Here is a 15,108-nt window from a genome sequence, read left to right on the forward strand (position 1 = left end):
AACTAACGCTAAAAAGAGGATTTAAACAAGAAGAATGTCGACTAAAATTAAAAATATATGAAATGTAAATGAAAAAGTGTATATAAGATATTGAGTATATATTTTTTTTTAATCTAGCAAAAATCTAGACGTGCAAGTGTTAAAGTCTTTGGAAGATTTTTTTCGCAAAATTAATGGAATATTAATGTCGAATTGATTTATATATGCACACAACAAAAACAATTTATGTACATATGTACATAACGAACCCTAACCGCCAAAAAAAACGCAAGCGTCCTTTTTTGTTCAACATTTTCTTGATGACGCAGAAATGCTTCCAGAAGGTCTGTTTTGAAAAAAAAAAAAAATGTCGCTTAAGTTTTTTCTGCGGTAATGGCTCGATATGTAGTATGTTTGCATAACAAGAAACCAGTGAAAATCAATACAAATTTAACAATCTTCATGTATGTATGTAAACAAACTTACACACACATGTATGTACATACGTTTGAGAAAGCAAACAAAAACTTGCATAAATTCAATTTCATTCTAAAACAATAAATTATTCGTACATATGTATGTACATACATACATACACGCGTGGATGTATTTATATGCGTGTAAGTTTATAAACTTTAAATATTATTATTATACGCATATACAATGTATGTATATAGATATGTAGATATGTACATCGCTATATGTAAAGTCCCTAAGCTAAGCGAAAACTTAACTTTACACCAGGATATAAAACATTAGGCGAATACTCAAATATAAAATTTAAAATACTGAAAAATGCAAGAAATGCATTTACAAATCAACAAAAGCAACAAAAAAAAAGGAATTTAAATGAAATGTTTGCATATGCACGAGTAGTATGCATAAAAAGAAAATCAATTGTGTATGTACAAATGTATGTAGTTAAACACAAACAAGCGCGCATATATGTATAAGTATATATGTACATACATAAATATGTACGAAATGCATTAGGGCTTGTCACAACTTTTTTTTTTTTGGGGCTTACCCTCCCCCTAAAAGCCCTTTATTTTACATGATATTTTATTTTGCGAACTGCGGTAGACCTTTGAAACTTACCTAAAAGGTTTAGGAATTTTCCATAATATTTCGATTCTTGCAATTGTAACGATATCTTTAACGAGCGGATGAACGTCAAGGAAAATAGTTCCCATAGCCCTTAAAATTAAACTGACTGCATTTAGTTAAGTCGGCATGATTTTTGGAACCTATGCGGAACCCTTAAACAAAATCACAGTTATTAGGTACTTTATGCAACAAAGAGTTCTAGAAATGGAGAGCCAAAACAAAAGAAGTGTGTGGCACCCTAATGCACTTATGTATGTATGCACCTACACGGACACATGTGCAATAGTTAACTACACACCAGCAAAATATCCTAAAACGTATCCGAAAATGGGAAACAATTTCGTATACAAATCGGATATTCCATTCGTTTTCCGATTCGATTTCGTTCGGTCGTTTTTTCCATACGTTCTACCACTAAAGTGTGCATCCGAAATGTGTGTCTAGAAAGATACTGAAAACGTATACGTTTTTGGGTCTTTTTTTGTGATTTAATTTATCGCTTTCATTCTGAACTTCACAGATACTTTTTCGTAGTTACTGAAAATACTTTTTATAACATTTTAATATTTAGCTTCTGAGGGCGTTCGAGCCTTGCACCGCCTGAAAGCTAACGAATAGTAGAACGCCCCTTTGCATGCTCAGCTACTGCCATAATACGTTCATAGACATACATACATAAGTAACTTTTTCAAAAGTTAAGTTTAAATAAATATTTTCGACTTATTGTTTTAAATTAATGAAAATTTAAAACCTTTTCTGTACGTTTCCGGATACTATAAATGTACGAAAACCACCCTGTCGACAAATCGTACGTTTCTCTGCTGGCTGGGTAGTAATTTACTTATAAAATTATTTAATCAAATATTGTTGAATTTCAGAAATAATACTTTTGGCATGATTTGAATAGAATTTTGTGCTTCGAGCAAAAGCGTCTTTAATTTGTGGTTTAATTCGAACTAATTAGTGCGGAAGTAGCGTATAAAGGTTTAGTTCCTACTGGTTCTAGTATTGCTTTTTAGATTCCACTGTTACACCAAAAGACATGTGTATTAGGTTGGTTCGAAAATTCACAGGAAAATAGGAAGACAGGTTTATTTTATTTTGGAATCGGTTAGTATTTCACTTTTGAAGTTTTCCATAAAATTATTAGTTTGTTTTTTTGATCGAACTAGAATATTTTCCTTAAAAATATTTAACTTTAAAATTATACTAACTGCTTCGTCAATAATCAGCGTGATGTACTTACGAATGCTTAAATAACAGGTTTTTTATGTATATACGAGATAAGATTAGCGGTTTTGAAACAGTAGCCAGTAAAATTTTAAAATTGAGAATGCATCATGAAGGGCACGGTTATATATTAACCGATTTCAATATAAAAAATACGCGTTTCACTATTTTCCATTTTCTATAATTCTGGTGGGTGGCAGCAAGAAAATTTCAAAAAGTGGATTTTCCTGTATATTTTTGGACCACCCTAATGTACAAACAATTACCTACTTCCAAACGAATTTTCCTCATTGTTTTACATTCATTAAATTTTCAAAAAAATATACATATATATATTGCAACCTCTGAAGCTTTAAATATATCCAGCGCATTTAGGAAACTCTACTAAACCACGTCCAACATGCGCTTACAAAAAAAATTTAACGAATTTTTGAAATTCACATGCTGTACTAAACATAGTATATACGTATGTCCCCGTAATACAGTCACAAAAAAAAAGAATATATGCCTAAGTACACACTTTTGTATTTATGTAAATAGAAGAATGTTTTCGAAAACTTTTTTTTACAAAAAAAAAATTGTTTTATTGCAAATTTATCGATCAAAAACAGGGACCATAACGACAATGGTTTTCATTAAAAAAAATCACAATTTAATTAATGTAAATTAATTACTTTTCTTTAATTCATTTTTATTTTACTTTTTTTGTTTTTTGTTGTTGTTTGCGTTGAAATCACCCAAGAGTATGTAGATTTTGTTATACCAAAGAAATTAAAATGCCACTTATTTTCTGTGTCGAATTACAAAACACTGTGATAGTAGCTTGATTAGATTTCAAATTGGCAAGTGAATTCAATGCTTTTTATTTTTATAATTTTTATTTTATTTTTTTTTTATTAAAGAGCACTAAACTACAATGTGACTTATTTAAATATAAAAAAGTTAAGAAAAGACTTAAAATTGGAATTCAAAAAATGTTTATAAAACTAGAAAACAATGAAAAAGATATTGGTTTAATAAGTGCAACATGTCTTTAATAAAAAAAAAATTAACCAAAAGATAAATAATTTTTCAAATTGTTTTTCTTTTTGTAGAAAATAACATTAAAAAATTAGCGAAATTTAGTGAAAAACAAAATACGCTATAGAATCGTAGAATTAGTAGATATGTATCTTCAACAAAATCATTAGAAGTCTACAAAATAGAAAATCGATTTGCTTAGCATAACATTTTTAACATTTTAAATTTGTGATTTTAACTATTATTTTTATATAAAAAAAAATAAAAAAAGTAACGAATAGGCACACCAATAAATCATTTATTTGTATGCCCATTAAGGTGGGCCTTAAAATTTCAACATTTAAATTTTATATGCGGCACCCCTTTATTTTGTACTACGTACAAAGAAACTTTCAAAACTTTTAATAATTCTTTATGTTTGGCTGCCGGGGTTTGAAGAAATTTAAATTTTTTAAATAGCAAAAATTCGAAAAAAATGTTGACTTGAAATCTGATAAATATACATTCATAAGCTCGCTGACTTATAGCGAGTAAAAGTCAACATTTTGTCGAATTTACGCGATTTAAAAAATAAATTAAAAATTTTTCAAGCCCTGGTAGGGGCCCATGATGTTGATATTTTTAAGGACCACCCTAATCTACAATTGTAAATACATACACTCAACCATATTGATTCTGTTCATGCCAAAATATTCTGAAATTTCAACAAAATGAAAATTTGCATACCTAGTTTTAATAGCATTAAGGGCCTTACTTTACGTTTGTAAAACAGACAAAAGAAAAAATACAGCAAACCAACATAATTTGCTGCTGATGAATATTTATAACCAAACTATCGTTGTAAATTTTTAAAATTTAACATTAAACACAAGCTAAGAAACATAAACAAACATTATTCTATTGGTATAAAAAATTTTAGATAAAATTATTAAACAAAAATGTATGTACATATACATTTACATAAGTAAGAACATAAAATGGTCAACTAGTGAATTTTAGTAATTTATATACCAGCGTTTATATTTTTGTTATATTTTACGAAATGTTAATGACAAGATGAAACAAGAAATATTTAAATTGAATTGTAGATAATTTTTGCAAAAACGGTAGGCAAACCAAGGAGAGAAGAAAATACAAATCCGTACTAAACAAATTGTGACTCGCATGCGCACACGGATACTACGCTCACAACAAACACAAAACACTACAAACAAAAAAAAAAACAAGTGGAAAATGCATTATTATTATGTATGTATATTTTTTGTTCAATTATACATTCAAATGTATGTATGTATACACCCGAAAGTTTGAGTTGAAATAAAAAAAAAAAAATTAAGGCAAAATCCCTTTACAAATTTAAATTGCATTCGTTTTAATTTCTATTTAATGGTAAGTTATGGGTTAACTAATCATTGAAAACTCCCGTTATCTTCTGCAAAAAAAAAAACCAAATACCACTGTTAGAAGTAAAGCTATTCCACTACTGACCAAGTGTTTCGAGCTCTCCTGTCCTATAGCGTGGCCACGAACCAACCCCCAGCCGTGGTGTTTTGGTGAGCTTAATATTTTGGTCCACTTACATCGACGTCGCGAAGTCACGAAAGCGCTTCAACAAGGCCAAATACTGTCGATTTGAAAAGAGTTCGAGTAAACATAGGACTACATAGCTCGAAGACATAGAAATGTAGAACAAATGCAGCTCGCAAGGAGTTTTGTGAAATCTTACTAGGTTGGATGTGGGAAGTACTTTGTGTCCAAATGGCACTTAAAAAAGAGTCTGTTGATTTAATTTTGATGGATTCCATTCATCCAAATAACAAATCAGCTTCGTGTGTTGAGGCAAAACAATCTAATGCAATATGGATGGGGTGAAGGTTAGGGCGGGACAATTTTTTTTTTGTTTTTTACTATGCGCGTATAGTATAGCATAACAGGAGCATTCTACGAGCAGTTCTAAGAAATTTTTCCGAAGAAACCATGGGTCTAAAGCCAATTTATAGTTTGCCAAATTTCAAAAAAAAAGGTTTCGAAGAAAATGTGAAAATGTTCACTGTTGCGCCCTCTGGTCGAAGTTTTAAGGAGAAGATAAGTGCGAAACTGAATTCCTCATACCAAAAGAACCGCTTTTATCATGTTTTTCTACAAATTTTAAGCACTTCTTTGCGACGCTACAACAAAATGCTAAGAAGCCTATTTTCGCAATTTGGCAAACTCCAAATTCATTTTAGACCCATGGTTACTTCGGCAAATTTGCTTAGAATTACACGTAGAATCCCTCTGTGCTATACGCGTATAGTCGAAAAAATCTCCCCTACAAATTGACCCGCCTTAGTAAAAGAACTTGCAGCTTATACTACATATGACGCCTTTTGATCCGCTGAAAGCAATAGAAGCATCACCGAAGTACCGAAATCTTAAACCAAAGTGAGGCAGAGAATCAGCTCAAGGAAATCAGGGAAACTACTAACATCGATTTAATGGAGATATCCGAAGCCATAAATAAACTTAAGCCCATTGATTATTATTTCTTTTCTCTTTGTAACGAAACCTGATTAAGGAAATATGCGCCTTATGGCACTTACAATCGAAATCGATGTTTCCATGCTCGACGCAGACAGTCTGAGCAGACTAACACGCGAAAATACACAAGTCTTTTCAGACTGCCTGAAACCGCTGATGTAAGAGATTTTTCTATGTGTGTGTGTTTCAGACCGAAGTCATACCGCTTTTTCAACGTCTGAATTTGTTGAGGTAAACTACTACTCTCTTCCCCTTCTCGCCCATGAGAAACCGGTTTCAGGCCGTCTGAAAAAACTAGTGTGTCGAGGCTCAACTTATGGAACTTTCGGTAAGTAGACGCCACCTTAACTTCAGCTTACTTACTTTGCTTACGGGCTGTACACTGAGATATCATAGAAGGTGTTCGTGAAATCAGTTTGATTTTGCTCCTGGGTTTATATTTGTTTTATAATGCTGGTAATCTAAATCCCTTATAAGGGAATGGTGCGGATAGCCCTTGGTAAATTCTATAGCTTACTCGGTAAAGTTTACAACGTTCCAGTACTAGTCTTTTTCGCTATCTGAAAAGGTCAGCTTCTTTCCTTTTGTAGAAGGAGTAAGCCCTTCTTTTCTACCGAAGATACCTTTTCGTCTAGTTAGTGCTATCGAGTTTTGACTGCACCTACTTCAATTACTTTCTTCCATATTTTGTATTGAAATTGTTTTCAAACTCTTTGATATTTCGTCATTCCACATTTCATCTTTTAATCAAAAATCATCGCTGGATAACAAAATTATTGGACCTAAATAAATTTTTTTTGTTAACACTTTTTCAAAATTCTAAAAACACCGAAAATTTAACTATTTTCGGAAATCTAGCTCACTAAAAAACCTGTTAAGACAATCGCACATTATGAATTCGAATATTTGCAACACCAATGGTAAGTAACTCCATCATTCCCTCCTCATTTACTTCTTTCCACTGACACAATTTCTCTTCCAGAGGAAGAGATGAACGATAACGGCGAGACTGCATCGTCCACGACCAGCGGAACAAAGTCTGCCACTAGCTGTAAATCACGGCTGTGCCAAAAGCTAAGTTGGATACCTTCACCTGAGAAGGAGACTTACCGTACAGTGTTGGTCAATTATCGCTATGCCAAAATGGACAAAAACTATCCGCGCAACACAGGCGCAGTTTCGAAGAAGAAACACTGGAATCGCATGGTCGCGGCCATGAGTGCCGAACAGAACAACGAAAAAGAGGAAGATTATGATGAGGATGAGGATGCACCCAACTTGCGTAATCTCTACGATTGCTCTATAGAAGATCTGGCCTCCCATAAAACACCGAATACACCTGTGCCTTCCTATGAAAATATACATACGTTACAGAAGGAACGCGCAAAGGAAGCAATCAAGCTGGAGGTGTTTTGTTCGCCAGTGGAGCAAGAAGCCACAGTGGAGGATCCACAGCTGAATACGATTGAGGAAAGTGAAGTGGAATCGGCGACTCTACGTACTGATGATAACAATGAAGAAGATGTTAGCTCGCAAGAGTACTCTGACGAACGCGTATTGGAGTTATCAGATAACTCAACCGATACTACTAGAATGGCTGTACTCTATTCTTCATGTACCGATTTTTTGCTTCTGGGAGATAACGAGATCGGCGAAACGCCAGACTTTGACGCTGACTTTTGTTGTGCAATGACAAAGGACAAAGTGGATGGCATTCAGCAAACATGCATCATCAGGAATACGACAAAAGCGACACAAAGTCCTGAACGGCATAACGAACGTTTGCAAACGACACGAATATCGAGTTTGCGCGCCACGACTGCAGCTGGTCCACAGAACGATGAAAATTGCCTACAGCTAACAGTTGCGGAGATACCCAATGACTCTGACAAGTCAAAGTCCACACCGACACAGGGCGGTTTCCGCCAACGCCAACAAGAACTTCACCGTTATCGCATTGCAGTGGAGCAAAAACGTTTGGAGTTACTCGAAATGAAGTTGCAACGTGAACGCGATGAGATGCTGCGTGAACAAATACTCTTTGAAAAGGAGCTCGAGTTTAAGGCAACGCAACTGAGTCAACTCAACGATGATAAAACCGTTGACATATTGTGAGGTTATGAACGCTAGCACAATAAGGAACCGGAAATAGTGCTATTTAAAGGTGAAATAGTGAAGCTAGGAAAAAAATTGTCAAATGTAAATTAATAAACTTAAATATTTAGTGCGTTCCAGAACGTCTACAATTTGCAGGTTTAGCAGGATTTAGTCCAAAGTCGTTCCCGTACGCCATGTTCACCTAAGGTTTATTAAAGGCGAAAACAGCTGTTCCTGTAAAACCTGCAAATCGTAAAGTACGGGAACAGGCTAATAGCTGAAAATAAAATATTTTACATTAAATTGTAACGAAAATTAATAAAGTTTCAAATTAACATGCACCAACTGTTAGTGATCCAGAGGCCGTGTTTTAATGAAAAATTATGTGGAAGAACAACAATAATATATGTACATACGTATAGTAGCTCGGCCGCTGTGGTGTAGTGGTAAGCAGTGCGCGTCTTCACTCATCAGCACCTGGGTTCAAGCCCTGGTCAAAGCAACATCGCAAAAAATATAGAAAAAGGTTTTTTCTTAACAGCGGTCGTCCCTCGGCAGGCAATGGCAAACCTCCGAGTGTATTTCTGCCATGAAAAACGGCTTCTCATAAAAATACAATCGCCGTTCGGAGTCGGCGTAAAACTGTAGGTCCCTCGGCGCTGTATGACAACATCAAGGCGCACGCCACAATTCGGAGGAGAAGCTTGGCCAAACACTAATATATGCGCCAATCTATTATTATTATTACATAATAGAAGTTATGGGTGCTATCCACACCCTGAACAACATCCTGAACAGCCCTAGTCTGATATCCAGTACTCCATGAACTTACAGGTTTTAACACAAACTAGCAGGAAGTTACAGGAAAAATGATCCCGTAGTCCAAATTCCTCCAAAATCTGAGCGATTTTTAACCCTAGAACACTAACGTTCGCCTGTGAGGCGGAACGAATTCGGTTTTCTCGCGATAGTTCAGGAACGATTTTAATGATCAAAGTAAGCGTTCACGCCAACTCAGTTTAGCACTGTACGAGGTTGTTAGCAGGCGCACATTGTACAGTGGCCTTGCGCGGCTGAGTTCCACGCCGTCTTGACGCCTGACAGGCGAACGTTAGTAGTAAAGGTAATTTTGTTTGCTCTACTTATTTCAGTTTTTAACATGTATTTTCTCTTTTGAACTAAATTTTTTTTTACTTTTCTAGACGGGTACCTATGAAGAAAAAGTTCTAAAATGGTTGGAAGAAATATCATTGAATGGAAGCGATAGTGGGGACAATTCGGAAGAATTATTATTATTAATATTAAAAAAATTATTAAATTAATTTATTTTTTTACTTTAGAAACATATGAAATATATTTAAGCCCATTTTTTTTGAATTTAATTTAAGCCTCACAGGCAAACGTTAGTATTAGAGGAATAAAAAATAAGGTTAGTATTCTAGGGTTAATAGCATCTTATACCAAATTGAATTTATAACTTTTTTTTAATAATCGCAAAAAGTACTTTTGATACCATTTACACCATCGAAAAAATCCACCACACCTCTAACTCAAATGCAACCATGCGTCAGGTGCGCCTTTTGTTTTGGTTTTCCCGCCTTTACTTTTAAAATTGTCAGATTTTATGCAAGGCAAGCACTGCAAATTGTAAATTATTTTTATTCGTGTGTTTGTGAAATCTTTTTACAAATTTAAACAAAATATTTATTCATATTAAATATAACAATATGGCTGACTCTCCAAGTAATCACTGCGATGAAAATGATAAAAAAAACTGTGTAAAAAGTATTCTTTCTCGGCAGGTGAACCAAGAGCAAAACGGCAACGCGTGGACAAAGCAGGGCGCTTCGCTGCGCTGGAACGGCTAAGGAACCTGAAAGGCAGCAAGCATAAGTATGAAGTTAAAGAGGAAGTGGACGATGTGTACGAAGTGGTGGATGAGCGTGAATATGCGAAGCGAGCGAGGGAAAAATACGGGAATGATTGGATTGAGGATGGTAAGCACTACATACTTATGTATGTCGTCTACCGCGCTTCATTTACTACTTCACTGGCGTTGATTGATTTGTTTTGTAAAATGTAGATGGTACTGGCTATGCCGAGGACGGACGCGACTTCTTCGAGGACGAAGACGAATACTCTGAGGAAGAAATTGATGATAAAAAGGACAAAAATAAGAAAAACAGTAAGAAACGTCCACGCGAAGGCGATAAGCCAGTGAAGGGGAAAAGTTCCATACGCAACCTGTTCAGTAACGCTGTTCCAAAGAAAACAAAAGTAACTTCGTTGGCGGAAGATAACATATTGGCAGATATTTTAGGTGAAATGCATGGAAATCCCAAGAGTTCTACTTCGAATGGCATTAAGAATGCTTCAGAGACTGAAGTGAAATCAACAGGTGTTATAGCGCCTGCCAGGATTGTAAGTAAATCTACTAGAAAATCAGATGCCGCGCTTGCCAAAGAGTATATGAATAGTTTCATAAATAATATTAAAATGTCTGAACCAGTAAAAAAGCCCGAGGAAGCCAGTGATGATGAATTGTTAGACCGTATTCTCAAACCGAAACAAACAGTAGCGAATAAAAAGTCTGTAGAAAAACCGAAAGTCAAGGACGAAAAAGCAGAGGCTGCAAACCAATCAGAAGTACAAGTGGCGAGTAAAAAGTCGGTAGGAAAACCGAGATTCACGGACGAAAAAACAACGGCTACAGAACAGTCAGAAAAGCCAGTGGCATTTAAGAAGGCAAGTGTGGTGGTGACTGCAGAGAAGCCAGTAGAGCACAAGAAACTCGAAAAAATCGTAGAGAAGACCGCACCTTTAAAAGAAACAAAAACGCCTGAAGCTGATTTTCCTGACGATGATATGGATTTCAGTTGTTTGCAGAGCGAAGAAAATCGATTTGATAAAGTTGAAAGCGTATCGAAAAAAAATGCAGTTAAAAAACTAACTTTAGCCCCAGCTAAAGATGCTGACGACTTGCAGAACTTATTAAGTAACTGGGAGCAAATATGTCAAATGGACAATTTTGAAGCAGAAAGTGCAAAAAGCGAAAGCAACGCATCGATGGGTACGAGTGCGCCAGACACCTTAAAATTCTGGTATTGGGAAGCTTGGGAAGATCCAAATAAATGTCCGGGTGAAGTTTTTCTTTTTGGACGCACCGCAGAAAATAAGTCGATTTGTGTGCGCGTGGAGAAGATCGATCGCATTCTGTATCTGCTGCCAAGAAAATATGTGAGCACTAGAAAAATTAATACTTTTCTATGACAGCAATATTTTTCATTTATTATTTTATTGTTAATACAGTTACTAGATCCAATTACGAAAGAACAAACTGGTAAACTTGTCCAACTGAGCGATCTTTATAAAGAATTTGATGATGACATCTCCGTCGAGCTAAAATTGGATGGTTTTCGCTCACGTAAAGTTACTAAGAACTTTGGTAACCATTCAATCGGCATCGATGTACCACAAGTTTGTGACTACATGGAGGTACGACTTATTTTAGTTCAATTTATGCAAATAAAGAAACTGATCTTTACTTACAGATACATTACGACGGCAAGAAGCCTCCACCAAATTTAAAGAAAAAATACAACTCGATTGCACACATATTCGGCGCTAACACTACTGCAATGGAGCGCTTCCTGCTCGACAGAAAAATAAAGGGTCCTTGCTGGTTGACACTGAATCAATTCCGTGCGAACCCAGCACCTATAAGCTGGTGTAACACTGATGTTAGCGTCAGCGAGCCCAAGGGCGTCACACTTTCCGAAGATCCAAAACCACAACCACCACCACCACTTACGCTCCTCACGCTAAATGTACGCACTGCACTCAATCCTAAAACTTTGAAAAATGAGATTTGCATGATTTCCATGTTAGTGCATAACCGATTTCACATCGATCGACCTGCACCGCAGCCGGCTTTCAACAGAAGCATGTGCGGCTTTACACGTCCCGTGATGGCCGCATGGCCCTACGACCTCAAAGCAAAGTTGGCACAATTCAAGGCAATCAATGTGGCAAAGCACGACAACGAGCGCGCACTGCTAATGTGGTTCCTGGCCATGTACCAGCAAATTGATGCCGATTTGATTGTAACATTCGATGCTATCGATTGTCAATTGGACGTGATAACCGATCGCATCGCAACACTCAAAGTGGGGCAATGGTCGCGTTTGGGTCGTGTGCGCTTGTCTGCGTACACTAGTGGACGCAAATGGCTCGAGCACTTTGCCGGTCGGATGGTATGCGATGTGAAAAGAACAGCATCTGAGGAGAAAATCAAGGCGCGTTCATATGATTTGCAAACGCTATGCCAAGCAGTTTTGGAAATTAAAGAAAACGAACGAATGGATGTGAACGATGAAGATTTATTGCAAATGTTTGAAACGGGTAAGACTTCTAACAATGGTTAAAATCTGCAATGTCTCTATGTAAACGTTTTTCTTTTCGCAGGCGACGGAGTGCTGAAACTGGTAACACTGACTATGCAGGACGCTGCTTATGTACTTCGCATGATGTATAAACTGGATCTGTTGCCTTTGGCACTACAAATCACCAATATTTGCGGCAACACCATGACACGCACGCTGCAACATGGACGTTCCGAACGCATTGAGTTCTTGTTGCTACACGCCTTCACTGATAAGAACTACATAGTACCTGATAAAAAGAAGCGTGAATGGAGCGATAATAACAACACAATCATTGATGGTGAGGTGAATGATACGACCGCCGCGGCCGCAAGTAGCGGACGAAAAAAAGCAGCTTACGCTGGCGGCATGGTATTGGATCCTATAGCAGGCCTCTATGATAAATACATACTACTGATGGACTTCAATTCCCTGTATCCCAGTATAATACAGGAGTATAACATATGTTTCACCACAGTGCAACAGCCTTATAACGCTGAGGATTTGCCACAATTACCTGACCCCAGTATAGAGCTTGGTATATTACCCCAGCAGTTGCGTCGCTTGGTGCAGTCGCGTCGCGAGGTGAAGAAGCTGATGGCCAAACCAGATGTGCCTCCAGAGCAGCTCAAACAGTACGATATTCGTCAGTGGGCGCTCAAGATTACTGCGAATGCGATGTATGGCTGTTTGGGTGCGGGGCATTCGCGCTTTGCCGCACAGCATTTAGCTGCGCTAGTAACGCACAAGGGCCGTGAGATACTGTTGAATACAAAGAGCTTGGTACAAAAGATGAACTACGAAGTGGTGTACGGTGATACCGATTCCATAATGGTGAATACAAACATACTGGACTACGATCAAGTGTTCACAATTGGCAGTAGTATCAAGCAGAGCGTCAACAAAATGTATAAGCAAGTCGAATTGGGCATCGATGGCGTCTTTAGTTGCTTGTTGTTGTTAAAGAAGAAGAAGTATGCCGCTGTGAAAGTGGACAAAAACCCGAAAACTGGTAAGTTTGAAGTCACCGAAATCAAAAATTAATTATACTAAAGCATGTAAATGTAATCAATTCTACTTTTAGGTGCACTGGTTAAAGTGCAGGAGCAAAAAGGTCTTGATATTGTACGCCGCGATTGGTCGCAGCTCGCAATTATGGTTGGGCGTATTGTGCTCGATGAAATCCTCTCAGAGAAACAACTCGACGAAAAATTAGATGCAGTGCATTCACATCTCGAAAAGATACGAGGACAAGTCGAATCAGGGGCTGTGCCTTTGCCGATGTACACTATAACAAAGCAGCTTTCCAAAGCGCCAACAGAATTCAATAATGCTATCTCACAGCCACATGTGCAAGTAGCGCTGCGCATGAACTCAACACGCAATCGTCGCTATAAAAAAGGAGACATGGTGGACTATGTTATATGTTTAGATGGCACAAATAATCCGGCCACACAACGCGGTTATCACTTGGATGAGGTAAAGTCCAGCGAAACGCTAAAATTGGACACACAATATTATCTGGCACACCAGATACATCCGGTGGTGACGCGCATGGTGGACGTGTTGGAGGGCACAGATGCAAGTCGTGTGGCCGAGTCATTGGGTTTGGATCCGAGCAAATTTAGAGCCGCTGCACAAAGGTAGTGTGATGATTAAATTTATTTTTAATTTTTCATTTCATATATTTTTTTGTTTTTGATAACTTCTAAACCCAGATCCCATCAAGAACGCACCGAAGATACAACTGGTGAATCGCTTGTAAAGACTACCTTACAAAAATATCGTGAATGCGATAAGTTTAAATTTGTATGCATTGCCTGTAAAGCTGAGAATATCGTCGCAACCGCTTTTCGCCCGAATGCATCAAATTCATACGACGCAGTGCTACAAAAATGCGCTAACAGTGATTGCAGCACTGCCCCTTATCAGTACATAGTAGCCATACGAAATCGCTTATTGCTCAGTATACGCTCATACATTAAACGCTTTTATCAAAACTGGCTCGTCTGTGATGATCCATCATGTAATCAGAATACACGTTTCTATACGCATGTGACGACGGGAAATCGACCCATATGTCCATTCTGCAAAACTGGTTCGTTAGTTCGTCAATACTCTGAAAGGAATTTGTACCAGCAGCTCAGCTACTTTCAGTATATGTTCGATTTGAGCAAATATCAACATAAACGTAAGTGTGAACGAATTGATAAGTAGTTGAACTATTGTGTTTCCTGTTGATATGGACAAACGCTTTTAATTCCACTCTGCTCTCCATTCTAGACGTGCCACTCACACCAGAAACAGAGGCCGCCTACCAAACGCTCGTCGACACGGTGAATCAGCAACTTGAAAAATCGGCCTTCTGTACAATATCCCTGGGGAAATTATTCAGCAGTTTCAAGCCGCTTGAACAGAGTGACGAAATTTCGCATAAGAAAATCGAGTTTTCACAAATGGAAATGCAAGTGGCCACTAGCCTTGACGACAATTAAGTTTTTAACAATATTTTATTAGCGGGCTAGTGTTGACCTAAGAAACGAGAGTTTTAAATTTTTTCTTAAATAATTACTGTATAAAATATTTGTAAGAGAAAGTATTTTAACATCAATACTTGCTTTGTAGAAACAAAGAACAAACACAATTTTTCTAAACATGTATTTTTTTTTATCTTTTTCCTAAACCTAAACTAAGTGTTGTATCAAACATAAACACTTACATACATACATTTTAT

General features: G+C 36.9%; 2 protein-coding genes across 2 annotated transcripts; both read left to right on the forward strand.

Annotated features, from left to right (window-relative positions):
• Nucleotides 1-6,748: 6,748 nt before the first annotated feature.
• LOC108359298 (uncharacterized) lies at nt 6,749-7,971 on the forward strand. The gene is made up of 2 exons (XM_017611107.1): nt 6,749-6,776; nt 6,839-7,971. The coding sequence occupies exons 1-2, from the start codon at nt 6,749-6,751 to the stop codon at nt 7,969-7,971; spliced, it is 1,161 nt and encodes a 386-aa protein (XP_017466596.1).
• Nucleotides 7,972-9,563: 1,592 nt separating this feature from the next.
• On the forward strand, nt 9,564-15,034 carry PolA1 (DNA polymerase alpha catalytic subunit). The gene is made up of 9 exons (XM_017611118.1): nt 9,564-9,696; nt 9,756-9,950; nt 10,037-11,190; nt 11,263-11,448; nt 11,505-12,354; nt 12,418-13,386; nt 13,459-14,017; nt 14,093-14,565; nt 14,658-15,034. The coding sequence occupies exons 1-9, from the start codon at nt 9,681-9,683 to the stop codon at nt 14,867-14,869; spliced, it is 4,614 nt and encodes a 1,537-aa protein (XP_017466607.1). The 5' UTR covers nt 9,564-9,680; the 3' UTR covers nt 14,870-15,034.
• Nucleotides 15,035-15,108: the final 74 nt, after the last annotated feature.

Source organism: Rhagoletis zephyria, unplaced genomic scaffold (genome assembly GCF_001687245.7).
Source record: "Rhagoletis zephyria isolate East Lansing unplaced genomic scaffold, Rhagoletis_zephyria_1.1 Rzeph_scaffold_00371, whole genome shotgun sequence".
NCBI classification, from domain to species: Eukaryota; Metazoa; Arthropoda; class Insecta; order Diptera; family Tephritidae; genus Rhagoletis; species Rhagoletis zephyria.